The following is a 12,679-nucleotide window of genomic DNA, read 5'->3' as shown; positions in this document are numbered from 1 at the left end:
AAACCTGTGAGAAAAAGGCCAGATTCACTGATTGATTTAAACATTTGAACCTGTGGATGTGACTCAAAGGCAGTACATGTGTTTGTATGGTAGTGAACAATAGTTCATACATTTCAAATGATCAAGCAGGTAAATTACATTACTGTATCATCACAAACTATTGATGTTTAACAGAGAGAGACTCCCTCTGGTGGATGTTGTGCAGTATTGTGTTGTCTTTGCTCCAAAGGTTTTTGTACAGAGTGTTGGTGTTTCCTGTCACTGTGGGCGTCAGAGCACAGTAGTACACAGTAGAGTCTGTCTCTTTAGCTGAGATGATCTCCAGATCAACTCGTTTTTCTGTTTTGTCAATGTGAGCAGAGAAATCAGATTCAGTGGGATGGATCCCTCCTGCCTCTGTGATGGAGAGCAGGAACTCTGGTCTGAATCTCTGGTATTGTCGGTACCACTGGATATTGTAGATAGCCCCCTCATATTTACATGTCAGGCTGATGTTTCTGCCCTCTGCAACATGTTCTTCACTTCTTTCTGGCTTTATGCTGTTCATGGAGCCCAGGGCTGCAAAATGAGAATTATTCATGTCAGTTAGTCTGCAGGAGATTTTAACATTAAGAGACTCAACGGAGGGTCTTCAATTTCCTGTCATCTTTGATCAGTTTGAGATCAAACATGACCAAATGTCTTCATAGATCACAACGGTTGCTGCCTTACACAATAAAACCTCCAGTTATGAAATCTCTGGCTAATACAGCGGGTTAAATGAGACTTTATCTCTGTTCCAACACTCACCTATGAAGAGAGAGAAGAGTAACCAGAGGTAAAGCAACATGTCTTTGGAGATGGTAAAGTCGAACAGTCAGCAGATGAGTTCTCCTCCTGCAGAAGTGAAGCAGGAAACAGCCTCTCTGCTGCTCAGCCCTTCTCCTCAACATCAGATGATTGTGCTTTTAGTTCCTCAAACATCTCACAAATCATCTCATTGGTTGATATAAACGTCAGTGGGCGGGGCCAGAGAATCATGTTTTACTCGTTTTAAACCATCAAAATACTTTTCTCATATTTAAAACATTTAGTTCTCTTTGTGTTTCTCACTGACTCATACATTGAAATGTACAACAATTTAGCAATAACAATGACAGGCGTTAAGGTGAAGTCAGATTAGTGAGAGGTGTTTCATCGAGAGAGAAATCTGTTTAAAATGATCTTAACATAATAAGAATGTTGCTTTATACTCAACATTAAAAAGGTCTTGAACACCACAACACAAGCTGCTGTTTCAATAGAACCTATGATCACATTGTGCTCAGAGATAAACTGAATCCAATGACAAAGTGAGAGGACCTAGGAGTGATCCCTGTGGTACACCATATGCAATCACAGACTGACAGAAAAATAGAGACACTTATTTTAAGTTCATGGAGACTACATATCTTTATTTCAAGCTGTGGTTTTAAAATATATATATATTTAAATGCATTTATTTAACAGGGACAGTGCACATTAATTAACATTGCTGTAAATGTGCCAGTTAGCCACGAGGCTATTTTTCATCTGTAGTCCCTGGACAGATTTTAAAAGTCAACCTAAAACACTTTTCATTTTAAACAAGTAAATACAATCCATTTAAAACATGCAACATATATTACTGGAATACTTCAATACAAATAAAAACATTTAAAAGACAGAACAATAAAACAAAACAAAAGAACATGTTAAAACACAGGCAGTGGGTTGTAAGGAGCAGAAGATTGTGTCAGTGTCTCAGAACTGATTCCTCACCAACCATGTTTTGAGTTTTGATTTAAATAAACTAAACGTAGTCTGGTCTCTGATTGGAGATGGGATTGAGTTCCATTGCTGAGCAGCTTTAACAGAAAATGAAGACTGACTGAAAGAACTTTTTCTGAGTTGAATAATGCAATCTGCTCTCGCTGCACCTCTTGTTATCCTAGTTGCAGTTGTGCGTATGTTAATAAACTGTCTAAGAGGAGCTGAGGTAAGGCATGTTTAATGAGGTTTTCCCAAATCAACAAGTTGTATTTTTTGAGTATTGGGCAGTGATGTGAATAAACAGATTTGTTGTCCAGTATTTTGAGTGTTTGTGTGTACAATGACTCCAGTGGTTTTAATGTTGCTGTACTGGCATGTGACCAGGTCGTTAAACTGATTCACTGACTGAGTTAAACATTTGAACCTGTGGATGTGAATCAAAGGCAGTACATGTGTTTGTATGGTAGTGCACAATTGTTAATATATTTCAAATGATCAAGCAGGTAAACTACATTACTGTATCATCACAAACTATTGATGTTTATCAGAGAGAGACTCCCTCAGGTGGATGCTGTGCAGTATTGTGTTGTCTTTGCTCCAAAGGTTTTTGTACAGGGTTAATAATAATAATAATAATAATAGCTTGGATTTATATAGCGCCTTTCATGGGACCCAAGGTCGCTTAACAAAGAAGAATAGGGCAGAAACAAACATAACAAAACAAAAGGCTGTCAGACAACCAGTCAGACAGACAAAACAACAGATAGATTTAGGGGCCAAAGGCCTTAGTAAACAGATGGGTCTCCAAGAGCCGTCTCGTTTAAGTGAACGACGGGAGCCGGCTCGTGCCCGCGAACGAGAAGTTTTTTTTCGTTTTTTTCCCGTTAAGTAATACAAGACAGAATTATATGATGATCTCTGCGTTACGGGTGCTCCGTGAATGCATGCATGCAGTGACATGTAATATCCAAGGATTAGAGACGGTTGGATGTTGCTGTTTTGAGCATTGCAATATATTTATTTTCACTATGTTATTTATTTATGATTATCTTTAGGCTCAGCAAAGATTTGAGTTCAGCTGTCTGCTGTCTTTTTTTCTTTATTTAATAGTGAAATAGAGCCCTGCTGTTTTGTTAGGGCTTTTTCTTTAAATACAATTTTTAAATGTCGATACAGTAGCTGTCCTTTTTTTAAATGTCTATGCTTACGTTGTTACAGGTGTTGCTATCTGCTTTGTGTAGCGTGGTTCTACAAGCAAGTCAGTGCATTCATTGGGTTGTATCAGAGAGTTACAAGGGTCTGTAAATGCAATTGGCCACAGCAAATCATTTATATTAAAAATAACATTTTTCAATAATGTATTGAATACTGTATTATTCAATAAATTATTCAGGATATATTGAATCATTTAAGTGATATATGTGTACACTAGGGGTGTAACGGTATACGTATTCGTATCGAAATTATTCGGTATGGGCCCTTCGGTTCGGTACACGTGTGTACCGAAGTGTACCGAACGAATATAACGTTAAACGTAAAAAATTGAGAACGTGAACAACTTTTTGGAAGTAATCTCAGATGCTGCGTCGCAGCATTCAGTGTAATTTTCTCCCATTGGGTTCAACGCGTCATAGAGCAACCAAGTCATTTCATTGGACGAGAGGCATACTATGAGAGCTGGTCACAGGGATGCGTTCAAATTTAGTCAGTCATTTGAGGAACTGTCGAAATGGCGAACGCAGATAAAGTTGAGCTCAAAAATCCTCCAGCATCATTGAAGTCTCCGGTTTGGGAACGTTTTGGTTTCGCAGTTACGTACAAGGATGACGGACAAAGACAGGTGGACCGAACCAAAGCTGTTTGTCTGCATTGTTCAACTAAAATGTATTACGCGGCTGGCAATACATCAAACTTGCACACTCATTTGAAAAGGCATCACCCGAATGTGAATATCACCGTTACCAAAAGAAAAAAGACTGAAGTGCAAACCCAACTCCCACTAGCATTTAAGCCTCCACCACTCGCAACAAGTTCAGACCGAGCCAAAGCTATTACAAACGTCAAATATCCTTATGTTGCCATGTTAGCAAAGCGCTACCTGGCTGTATCTGCTACCTCTGTCCCTAGAGCAGGGGTGGGCATTTTACGGCCCGCGGGCCACATCCGGCCCGTTGGCCGGCCTTGGCCGGCCCGTGTGAGGTTGATCATAAATTATAACATAATAAAAAAAAACAGCAACCTTTTCAAAATAAAAGCAACACAGCTGTATTGCTTGCATGGCGTAAATACTTTTCTAACTGTGTTGCTTTTATTTTGAAAAGGGCGCTGCTGTTTTTTTAATTTATTTACGTAAATGCGCATGCCGTGAACAGCTACGAGTGATACTGGCCGGCTAGTCCTCGAAATGTCCGCTAAGGGCAAAAAAAGAAAGATCGATACTGAATGCCGCATTTTCAACAAGACATGGACCGCTAAGTATTTATTTACAGAAGTGAAAGGTAAAGCTGTGTGTTTAGTTTGTGGTGCGCAGGTCGCTGTGTTCAAGGAGTACAATTTGAGTCGCCACTATGCTATCAAACACGCAGATAAATACAAGAACCTGTCTGAGGAAGAGCGGGCAAAAGGGGTCGGATGCTTTGCTAGCTAAGCTGCAAAGCCAACAACACATTTTCACAAAACATTCCACATCCAGAGATGCAGCTGTCAAGACGAGTTATGTCTTATCCCACAAAATTGCAAAGAAAAGTAAACCGTTTTCGGACGAAGAGTTCATTAAGGAGTGTTTGTTGGACTCTGCGAAAGTGAAATGAGAATGTGCCGCTCTCCCGACGCACTGTTACGAGGAGGATTGAGGACATCGCGGGAAATCTGGAGCTTCAGCTGCAGAACAGAGCGGTCAACTTTGACTTTTTTTCCTTGGCTTTGGATGAGAGCTACGATGTACGTGACACTGCCCAGCTACTCATCTTCCTACGCTTCTCTCAAGCCAAATGGAGGACAACATTCTCACGCACTTGCCAACACTGAAGGAAGCCACACCATCAGCTGATCACCTCCAGAGGTACTCATCCATGTTAGAAGCACTGCATGGTGAGTTTTCAAGGCGATTTAAAGACTTCAAAACAGTTGAGAATGAAATGAACATGATCTTTTCCCCATTTACATGCCATGTGGATGATGCACCCAGTGATGTTCAGCTTGAACTCATTGACCTGCAGTCTGACACACTTCTGTCAGAGCACTTTAGGTCAGTCTCACTGCCTGAGTTTTACTCTTCCCTGAAAGAGGAGAACTTTCCACACATCAGGAGACGTGCTCAGAAGATGAGGGTCCTCTTTGGATCTACCTACATATGTGAACAGACATTCTCAGTGATGAAGTTCAACAAATCCAGATACAGATCCTCTATCACTGATGATCACCTCTCAGCTGTCCTTCGCATATCCACCTCAGACATTGAACCAGATTTCCGTGCACTTGTTCAAGCCCAAGACAGACTGGATTTTTCTCACTGAACAAGTAAAATTAACTGAAAAACAAAAATCAAAAGCACTCATTTCTTTTTGTATAAAGCTGATTCATTTCTTATCTTTAACATACTGTAAAACACCTTTTCAGTATTGGTATATTGAGCAGAATTAAGTTCAACTTATTTTTTATTCGGCCCCCCAACACAGCTCGAGTTTCTGAAGTGGCCCCTTGTAAAAAATAATTGCCCACCCCTGCCCTAGAGCATGGGTCGGCAACAGGCGGCCCGCGGGCCATTGTTGGCCCGCCAGCAATAATATTTGGCCCGTCATTTTGAGAATACAAAATCAAAAAATATTTTGAGATTTTTTCTTTTTTTTTTTTTTTACAACATCGGACCGACAGTCGCACATATAGGCTATAATGTCCGAATAGAGAATCTACCTACACCTGAAGAATGCTTATTGTACTTTTATCTATGTTGAGAATGAATGACATACAGCACAGGCACAATCAGGCAGCGGGGTGCACTGACGTCAATTAAAGTACTTATTTAAAGGACACCTATCATGCTATATTTAAATGATATATTGTAGGGCCATACCTATATAAGGTGTATTTATACGTTTCTGTTTTCAAAATACCAAACAGATCATGCATTTTAGCCATGCCTCATTTCACTCTATTTGCTGTTCTCCAGCCCTGTTTTTGCAGGGGGCTGATTCTGTGAGCTGCAGCTGACCACGCCCCCCTGCAGGAGAGGGGAGCGTGCTCTGATCAAGTCAGAAGAGGGGAAGAAAAAGAGATCTCCGTCCTCCGTGTTTTATTCTTATATTATTATAGAGAGTCGTTATTCATTTGTTTTAAAGCTCAATAAATAACAAAGAAGACCTTTGACCGGCACTTTTCTAATTTTGTCCGGAAGATTTAAACTTTAACGGACATCTTGACCGGCGAAAGAAAACCTAACTGAAACTCTGCCGCACGGTCGTTCCTTGGAAGAGGCGGAGAGGCGGAGAGGCGGAGAGGTGGGTGTTTGTCATCTGCTGGTGGACTAACCGGAGAGAATTACAGTGCTTGCCTCGGGGAGGGAGAACAAAAGCCACAGCGGAGAATAAACAGAAGGGTAACCATGGCAACCATGCGCGGGAAGTCTTCTTCGCTGCTTTTGTGGCAGACTACAGCGCCACGTACAGGCCTGGCATATGTACTACAGTGTCTCCAGCGCTTTCGAGCGGCAATGGCCGGCCGTGGCCCAACCCCACATTCCCCTGATAGGTGGAGAGTTGGCCCAATAGCCGTAGCGCCACCGTCCTGATGTCAGGACAGTGTTCAAATCTGGATCAGTTTTTATCAGATCCGTTGCAGCCCCTTTTTTAGAGATTTGGGTATGGAGGAAAATAGAGAGGGTTGTGTTTTCTGACACTTGGTGAGTTCCCTGGAACACCGGGGACACATATTCATGTAGAAAAGACGTACAAAAGTACATTTTGCATGATAGGTCCCCTTTAACTATTAAATACATTGAGTTGAGTAAAATACTTGGTTACTGATTAATTTAGGTTATAATATATTAAATAAATTGCAAAGCAAAACATGCTGTAATTTATTTATTTTGTATTTTTTAAAGGTTTTCAACCTGAAAGAATCCTAATGTGTCCTTGAAAAGTTGAAATAAAGAAAAGGAAAAAGGATTCCAGTTGTCCATGCATCCTCTGTTGCCCCTCAAGCCTCTCAAATGTGGGCAAACACTCAAATAAATGCCAAAAACCCAGAGAACTTGACAATACTTATCAGAATAAAAGTATGTTAAATAACACTGCTACCTAGTTAATAACTCACTCAGTGGAGGCTCGTCCATTGAGGAAAGGGAGGACCATCCTCCCTAAAATTTCAGAAGAAAATTAACTTTGAAGAGAACAATAAATGCACCTCAATTTAAAAGATAAGTCTGTTAAAATACAGATAATAGCCCTGACTTTTAACATGGGACTGAAATGGGGCTAGAGACGACGATCCTCCCTTTAGGCGGGTCTATCCAGAGGCTCTGGATTGGGCGCCTATATCATCAGTGAACCAATCAGCGGATCTGACTGGGCATTAGAGTGTTGATGGGGAGGGTTATCAGCAATATCAGAGTTTTTTCTGAACCGGGGAACAGGGGCGCTGCGCCCTCTTACCAAAATAAATTCCTTGAATTAGGCTTTGATTATGTTCTGGCCCGCCATCTTGTGGCTCAGCAAAAAATTGGCCCACGGCCAAACTTACTTGCCTACCCCTGCCCTAGAGAGAGGGTGTTCTCCACAGCAGGAGACATTAGTGCCAGCAGATCTGCCCTTTCAGCAAGCAATGTGGACAAGTTCATCTTTCTTTAAAAAAACATGAAAATACAATGACAAGCAAGCAAGTCCTAATGTCAAGCTGGCTGCTTAGGGGAGTACTAGAACACTACAGTTCAAATACAGATTATTTCAGTTCATCGAAATGCTGCACCTTAATGTTTATGTTATTATATTTTGTATTTGAGTGAATTCACAGTTTAATAATAATTAAAAAACCCCAACAAATATTTTATGTTTTGAGATCATTTTTTCTGCTGTACCGAAAACGTACCGAACCGTGACCTTAAAACTGAGGTACTGTACGTACCGAACCGAAATGTTTGTGAACCGTTACACCCCTAGTGTACAGATATAAATCATTAGTCAAAATAGGGCTACATTTGACTGAATTATAAAAGGTATATATTATAAATAGGGCTGTCAGTCGATTAAAATATTTAATCGCGATTAATCGCATGATTGTCCATAGTTAATCGCGATTAATCGCAAATTAATCGCACATTTTGTATCTGTTCTAAATGTACCTTAGAGGGATATTTTTCAAGTTTTTAATACTCTTATCAACATATGAGTGGACAAATATGCTTTATATGTTTGTTTATTATCATTTGAACAATGACAAATATTCTCATGAATATTAAACACAACAACCTGAACATTACAAATATTCACCTCAATTCAACCTGGAACCTCTCTCATACAATACTGTGTGTGTGTGTGTGTGTGTGTGTGTGTGTGTGTGTGTGTGTGTGTGTGTGTGTGTGTGTGTGTGTGTGTGTGTGTGTGTGTGTGTGTGTGTGTGTGTGTGTGTGTGTGTGTAGACACTGTGATGGATCGTTGGAGCTACAGTATGTGCAGCTCAAGGCATATATGCTCGAACGGGAGCTGCAATCATGTAGCGCGTACTATCCGTGCTGAGTGTGCTGACTTTTCGTACAATGTCCCACTGTCTGGCTACCTGCATAAAGTCAAGTGCTCGGCGCAGTTGTCGGCGAAATGTCATTGAAACAGCTCCTTATATCCGTTAGCGCAGCTAGCTAGCACCAGATGCTAACAACAACAACACGTAAGGTGTGCCTCGCTCGCGCGAGTCGCCCCACACACACACACACACACACACACACACACACACACACACACACACACACACACCCTCCCGGTCCTCCCGATGGCCAGTCCGGGCCTGCCGGTGAGCGTGGAAGTGTGGTCTGCCACAAGCGGGCGGCAGGAGCGGGGCTGTAGCATCAGCTTGTAGATGGTATTTTAAACTCGATGCGCTCTGAAACTCGGCGGCCGAGGACAAAAATTACACATGCGTTAATCGCGTTAAAATAATTAGTGGCGTTAATTTTTTTTTGCGTTAACGCGTTATTAACGCGTTAACTTGACAGCCCTAATTATAAAAGGTATATATTCGGGACCCCCTTGAAAACGAGATGGTGCATCTCAAGGGGTTTATCCCAATAAATGAATTTCTATATATATATATGTGGTAAAATGAAGAGCCGTTTGGGAGCCGAAAGAGCCGGCTCTTCTTGGTGAGCCGAGCCAAATAATCCGGCTCACTAAAAATAGCCGGAATTCCCATCACTAATGGAGACTACTTACTTTTATTTCAACCTGTGATAAAAGAGTTAAACATTTGAACCTGCAGATGTGAATCAAAGGCAGTACATGTGTTTGTATAATAGTGATATTTACACACAGTATAATTCAAATGATCAAGCAGGTAAATTACATTACTGTATGATCACAAACTATTGATGTTTAACTCCCTCCCACATTTTTAAGATTCGGTTATGATGAGGTATTGTTAAGAATGAAAGTAAAGTTTTACAAAATGTCATTATCATCAGAGTACATGTCGTATGAAAAAACCCTTTCCCTCAGTATGTTTACCTCAAGCACTTATTTGTGTATCACCGTCACAAAGAGTCTACACTGTTTTGTAATATACTGTTGGAGTTTTTCAGAGAGAATCTCTGGTGGATGCTGTGCAGTATTGTGTTGTCTTTGCTCCAGAGGTTTGTGTACAGAGTTATGGTGTTTCCTGTCACTGTGGGCCTCAGAGCACAGTAGTACACAGCAGAGTCTGTCACTGCAGCAGAGGAGATCTGCAGAGGAACTGATGTCTTGTTGAGTGTAGCCTCAAATCTGTCTTCCTTGAACTCTGCAGCATTATCTCGACCTCCTGAGAAACGCTTCAGCATGTACTTTGGGTAACCATTGACTTCTTGTTTGTACCAGAACAGATAGGGATATGTGCCACTGATATGAAATGTGCAGTCAAGTGTAACTGTGTCTCCTTCAGTAGCGCTGACATCTCCTGCTGGCTGGGTCACTGTGTCTTGTCCTTTACACTCTGGGGAAGAAGAGACCATGCAGAGGAAGAGATGAATCAATAAAGATGATGGATTAAAGGAGAACAATCAGTAGCTTTAAACAGTTACCTAGAAACATGTTGTAGTTTCTATCTTACCAAAGGAGAGAGCAGCAAGAATAATCCACAGCCAATGTTCCATCTCTACAACAAGGTTTAAATCAGCAGCAGGAAGTAGCTGATGTTCAGCATTCAGTGTGAGGATGGTTCTCTTCACAGCAGCACTTCTTATTGACTGGATGGTTGAACACAGTGCAGAAGACGTGCACCGCCTACTTGATAATGTGGCCCTCTAGTGGAGGTGAACAGCTCAGTACAACAGTGTGGAGAAAAGGCTTCCAGCAGCTTGTCAGTGTGTCAGCTGGTGTTTGTGTACAGAGTGTTGGTGTTTCCTGTCACTGTGGGCCTCACAGCACAGTAGAACACAGCAGAGTCTGTCACTGCAGCAGAGGAGATGCTCAGATTGATTTGGTTTGACTCCACTGTAATATTCAGTCCAGGGATCAGATTATTCATAATGTTTCCAGTTCCTAAATGAGAGATGATGAACTCTGGTGGTTTTCCTGGATATTGTCGATACCAGTAAAACTCATCACCACCAGTTGCTTCTTTGGAGTATCTGTAGGACAGAGTAACAGAGCTGCCTTCTGGACTGAACTCTTCTTTCTGTAATGCAGTGAGATCTTCACAGCTGACCCCTGAAGAGAGGAGTAATTCAAAAGACTCAGTTAATAGATCACATTTTATCAACATTAGAAGTTAACGTTTTCATGCAGAATGTTACGTACCTCTTAGAATGGAAACTAACAGTAGGGAATGTACATAATAGTCTAATGACAGCATGTTGATTGAAGGTGATGATGATGGTCTGTGTTGAACTCTGGTGAATATGGAAGTTCCTCTCTCTTCTATAGTTCAGGAACATCTTAGCTCCTCCCTGAATCTCTCTGTCTCCTCTTAGATCTGTATTTCACTTCTCTCAATTTCTTTTTTCATGTTATCACGTGTGTGTCGTCTGCATAGCTATGGTAACTTATTTCATTGTTATCCATTAACTAAGCTAGTGGAAGCATGTAGATGTTAAAGAGAAGAGTCCCCAGGATGGAGCCTTGAGGAACGCCACATGTCATATTCGTCAACTCAGTTGTTTAGTTACCTATAGAAACAACGTTTTTCCTGTCTGTTAAGTAGCATTCAGACCAATACAAACAGTGCAGGAGAGTCCCACCCAGTTTTCCAGTCGGTCTAGTAATATGTTGTGTTCAACAGTTTAAAATGCAGAGCTGAGATCTAATAATACTGACAGTGATGCGGCTTTCACACCAGCGCTTTTCCCTTTCTAGCTCCTAGCTAGAGCTTTTCTGGTTCAGCTCCGGTTTCCCTTTTCAGCTCCCGCTCTGTTCACACCGCCCAGCTGCCGCCGCTGCGTCATGACGTCACCGTTTACATCGCTGATTTGCTCCCCAACAATGCTCACAACAACAACGGGGGGGGGGACTGCGTCGGGTCGATGATCGTGTTGCTTTTAATCATACGAAGCCAGATTAAATGAAATAACGACTTCTCCAACCTTATACTTTTCTTCAGAGTGCCGTGGTTCATTGTTTATTAATGTGTTTCAGCGGCATTTAGCGCCCGCTGCAGTGCTGGCTGCTCTTCAACGGGAGTGTATTCTCCCGTTAGCTCCGGGTTAGCTCACACGGCTCTAAAGTATTCACTGTCTGACTGTCACACAAGCAGCTGATACATATCCCCAGTTCCCCTTAAGTGAATGTGTGTCAGTCTGAATTGACGCTGTTTGGCATCACAACGCTGTTATGAAAGTTTCTCTGGTATAACATGGGTGATGTTAGCATAGCAAACGAAGCTAAACTGACTACTTGCTAAGCCGTGTTCTACAGGCACATTTTACCGGCGTATTTTTCATTATGATTCTACTTGTGATAGTCGGACATGACAACCTGGGTCGACTGAAGAGTCTCGTCATGCCTGCCTACAAGCAGTAGCGCTGAGCAAAGTGACTAGAAGGCAACCACACACTTATAAAAAGAACACGCTTTATAAAGTCAGGCAACACTAACCAGGCTTCGTGTGATTCTGTTTATTTGTACCTTACTTTGACCATCCGTTCGCTGTTATTGATCATTGTGGAGAGCAGGCAGACGTTTTGTTTGTTATTATAGCAGCTATCGGATGGAATCAATACATGGGCTGCACGGGTTCAGGGGAGGTGGGTTTAGTTTCCTGCACGCCTCGACGTAAGCGACGCCGCGTCATAGCTCCGAAGCTCTTGCCTCTAGACCAACAATTTTTTGGAGCTGGAAGTGAACCGCATTCCAGAGCTATGACGCGGCGCCGCTGCGGTGTGAACAGGAAAAAGCGCCGGTGTGAAAGGGGCATGAGATTCTGCCACTGTCTGTGTTTAAGTGGATGTCATTAAAGACGTTAATTAGAGCAGTCTCAGTGCTGTGTGACTGGAACACATCAAAATAATTATTAATTGCCAATAAAAAATGTTTGCTGTTGAAAACCACCTTTTAATTATTTTACCCGGCCTATAAATGTTCATCAGTGAAGCGCCTAGGTTTGTCTTTAAGAGTGGTTTGATGACTGCAGTTTTCAGGGCCTGTGGGAATAAATATGAAAAACAGGAAGTGTTGGTGAAGGTCCATCAGGAGTCTGGCAGATGGTGGAATGCTCTCATTGAACATTATTAGGA

At 41.7% G+C, this 12,679-nt stretch overlaps 2 gene segments (V, D, J or C); both read right to left on the bottom strand.

The window, feature by feature from the left end:
- Nucleotides 1–9,505: 9,505 nt before the first annotated feature.
- On the bottom strand, nt 9,506–10,260 carry LOC117469166. The segment is given in 2 exon segments: nt 9,506–9,942; nt 10,060–10,260. Coding segments are annotated over 2 exon segments (480 nt in total).
- A 54-nt stretch (nt 10,261–10,314) lies between these two features.
- LOC117469168 lies at nt 10,315–11,150 on the bottom strand. The segment is given in 2 exon segments: nt 10,315–10,658; nt 10,749–11,150. Coding segments are annotated over 2 exon segments (396 nt in total).
- Nucleotides 11,151–12,679: the final 1,529 nt, after the last annotated feature.

Source organism: Trematomus bernacchii, unplaced genomic scaffold (genome assembly GCF_902827165.1).
Source record: "Trematomus bernacchii unplaced genomic scaffold, fTreBer1.1, whole genome shotgun sequence".
Lineage (NCBI taxonomy): Eukaryota > Metazoa > Chordata > Actinopteri > Perciformes > Nototheniidae > Trematomus > Trematomus bernacchii.
The sequence above is the reverse complement of the archived record's forward strand: the minus strand, read 5'-3'. Positions and strand labels throughout refer to the sequence as shown.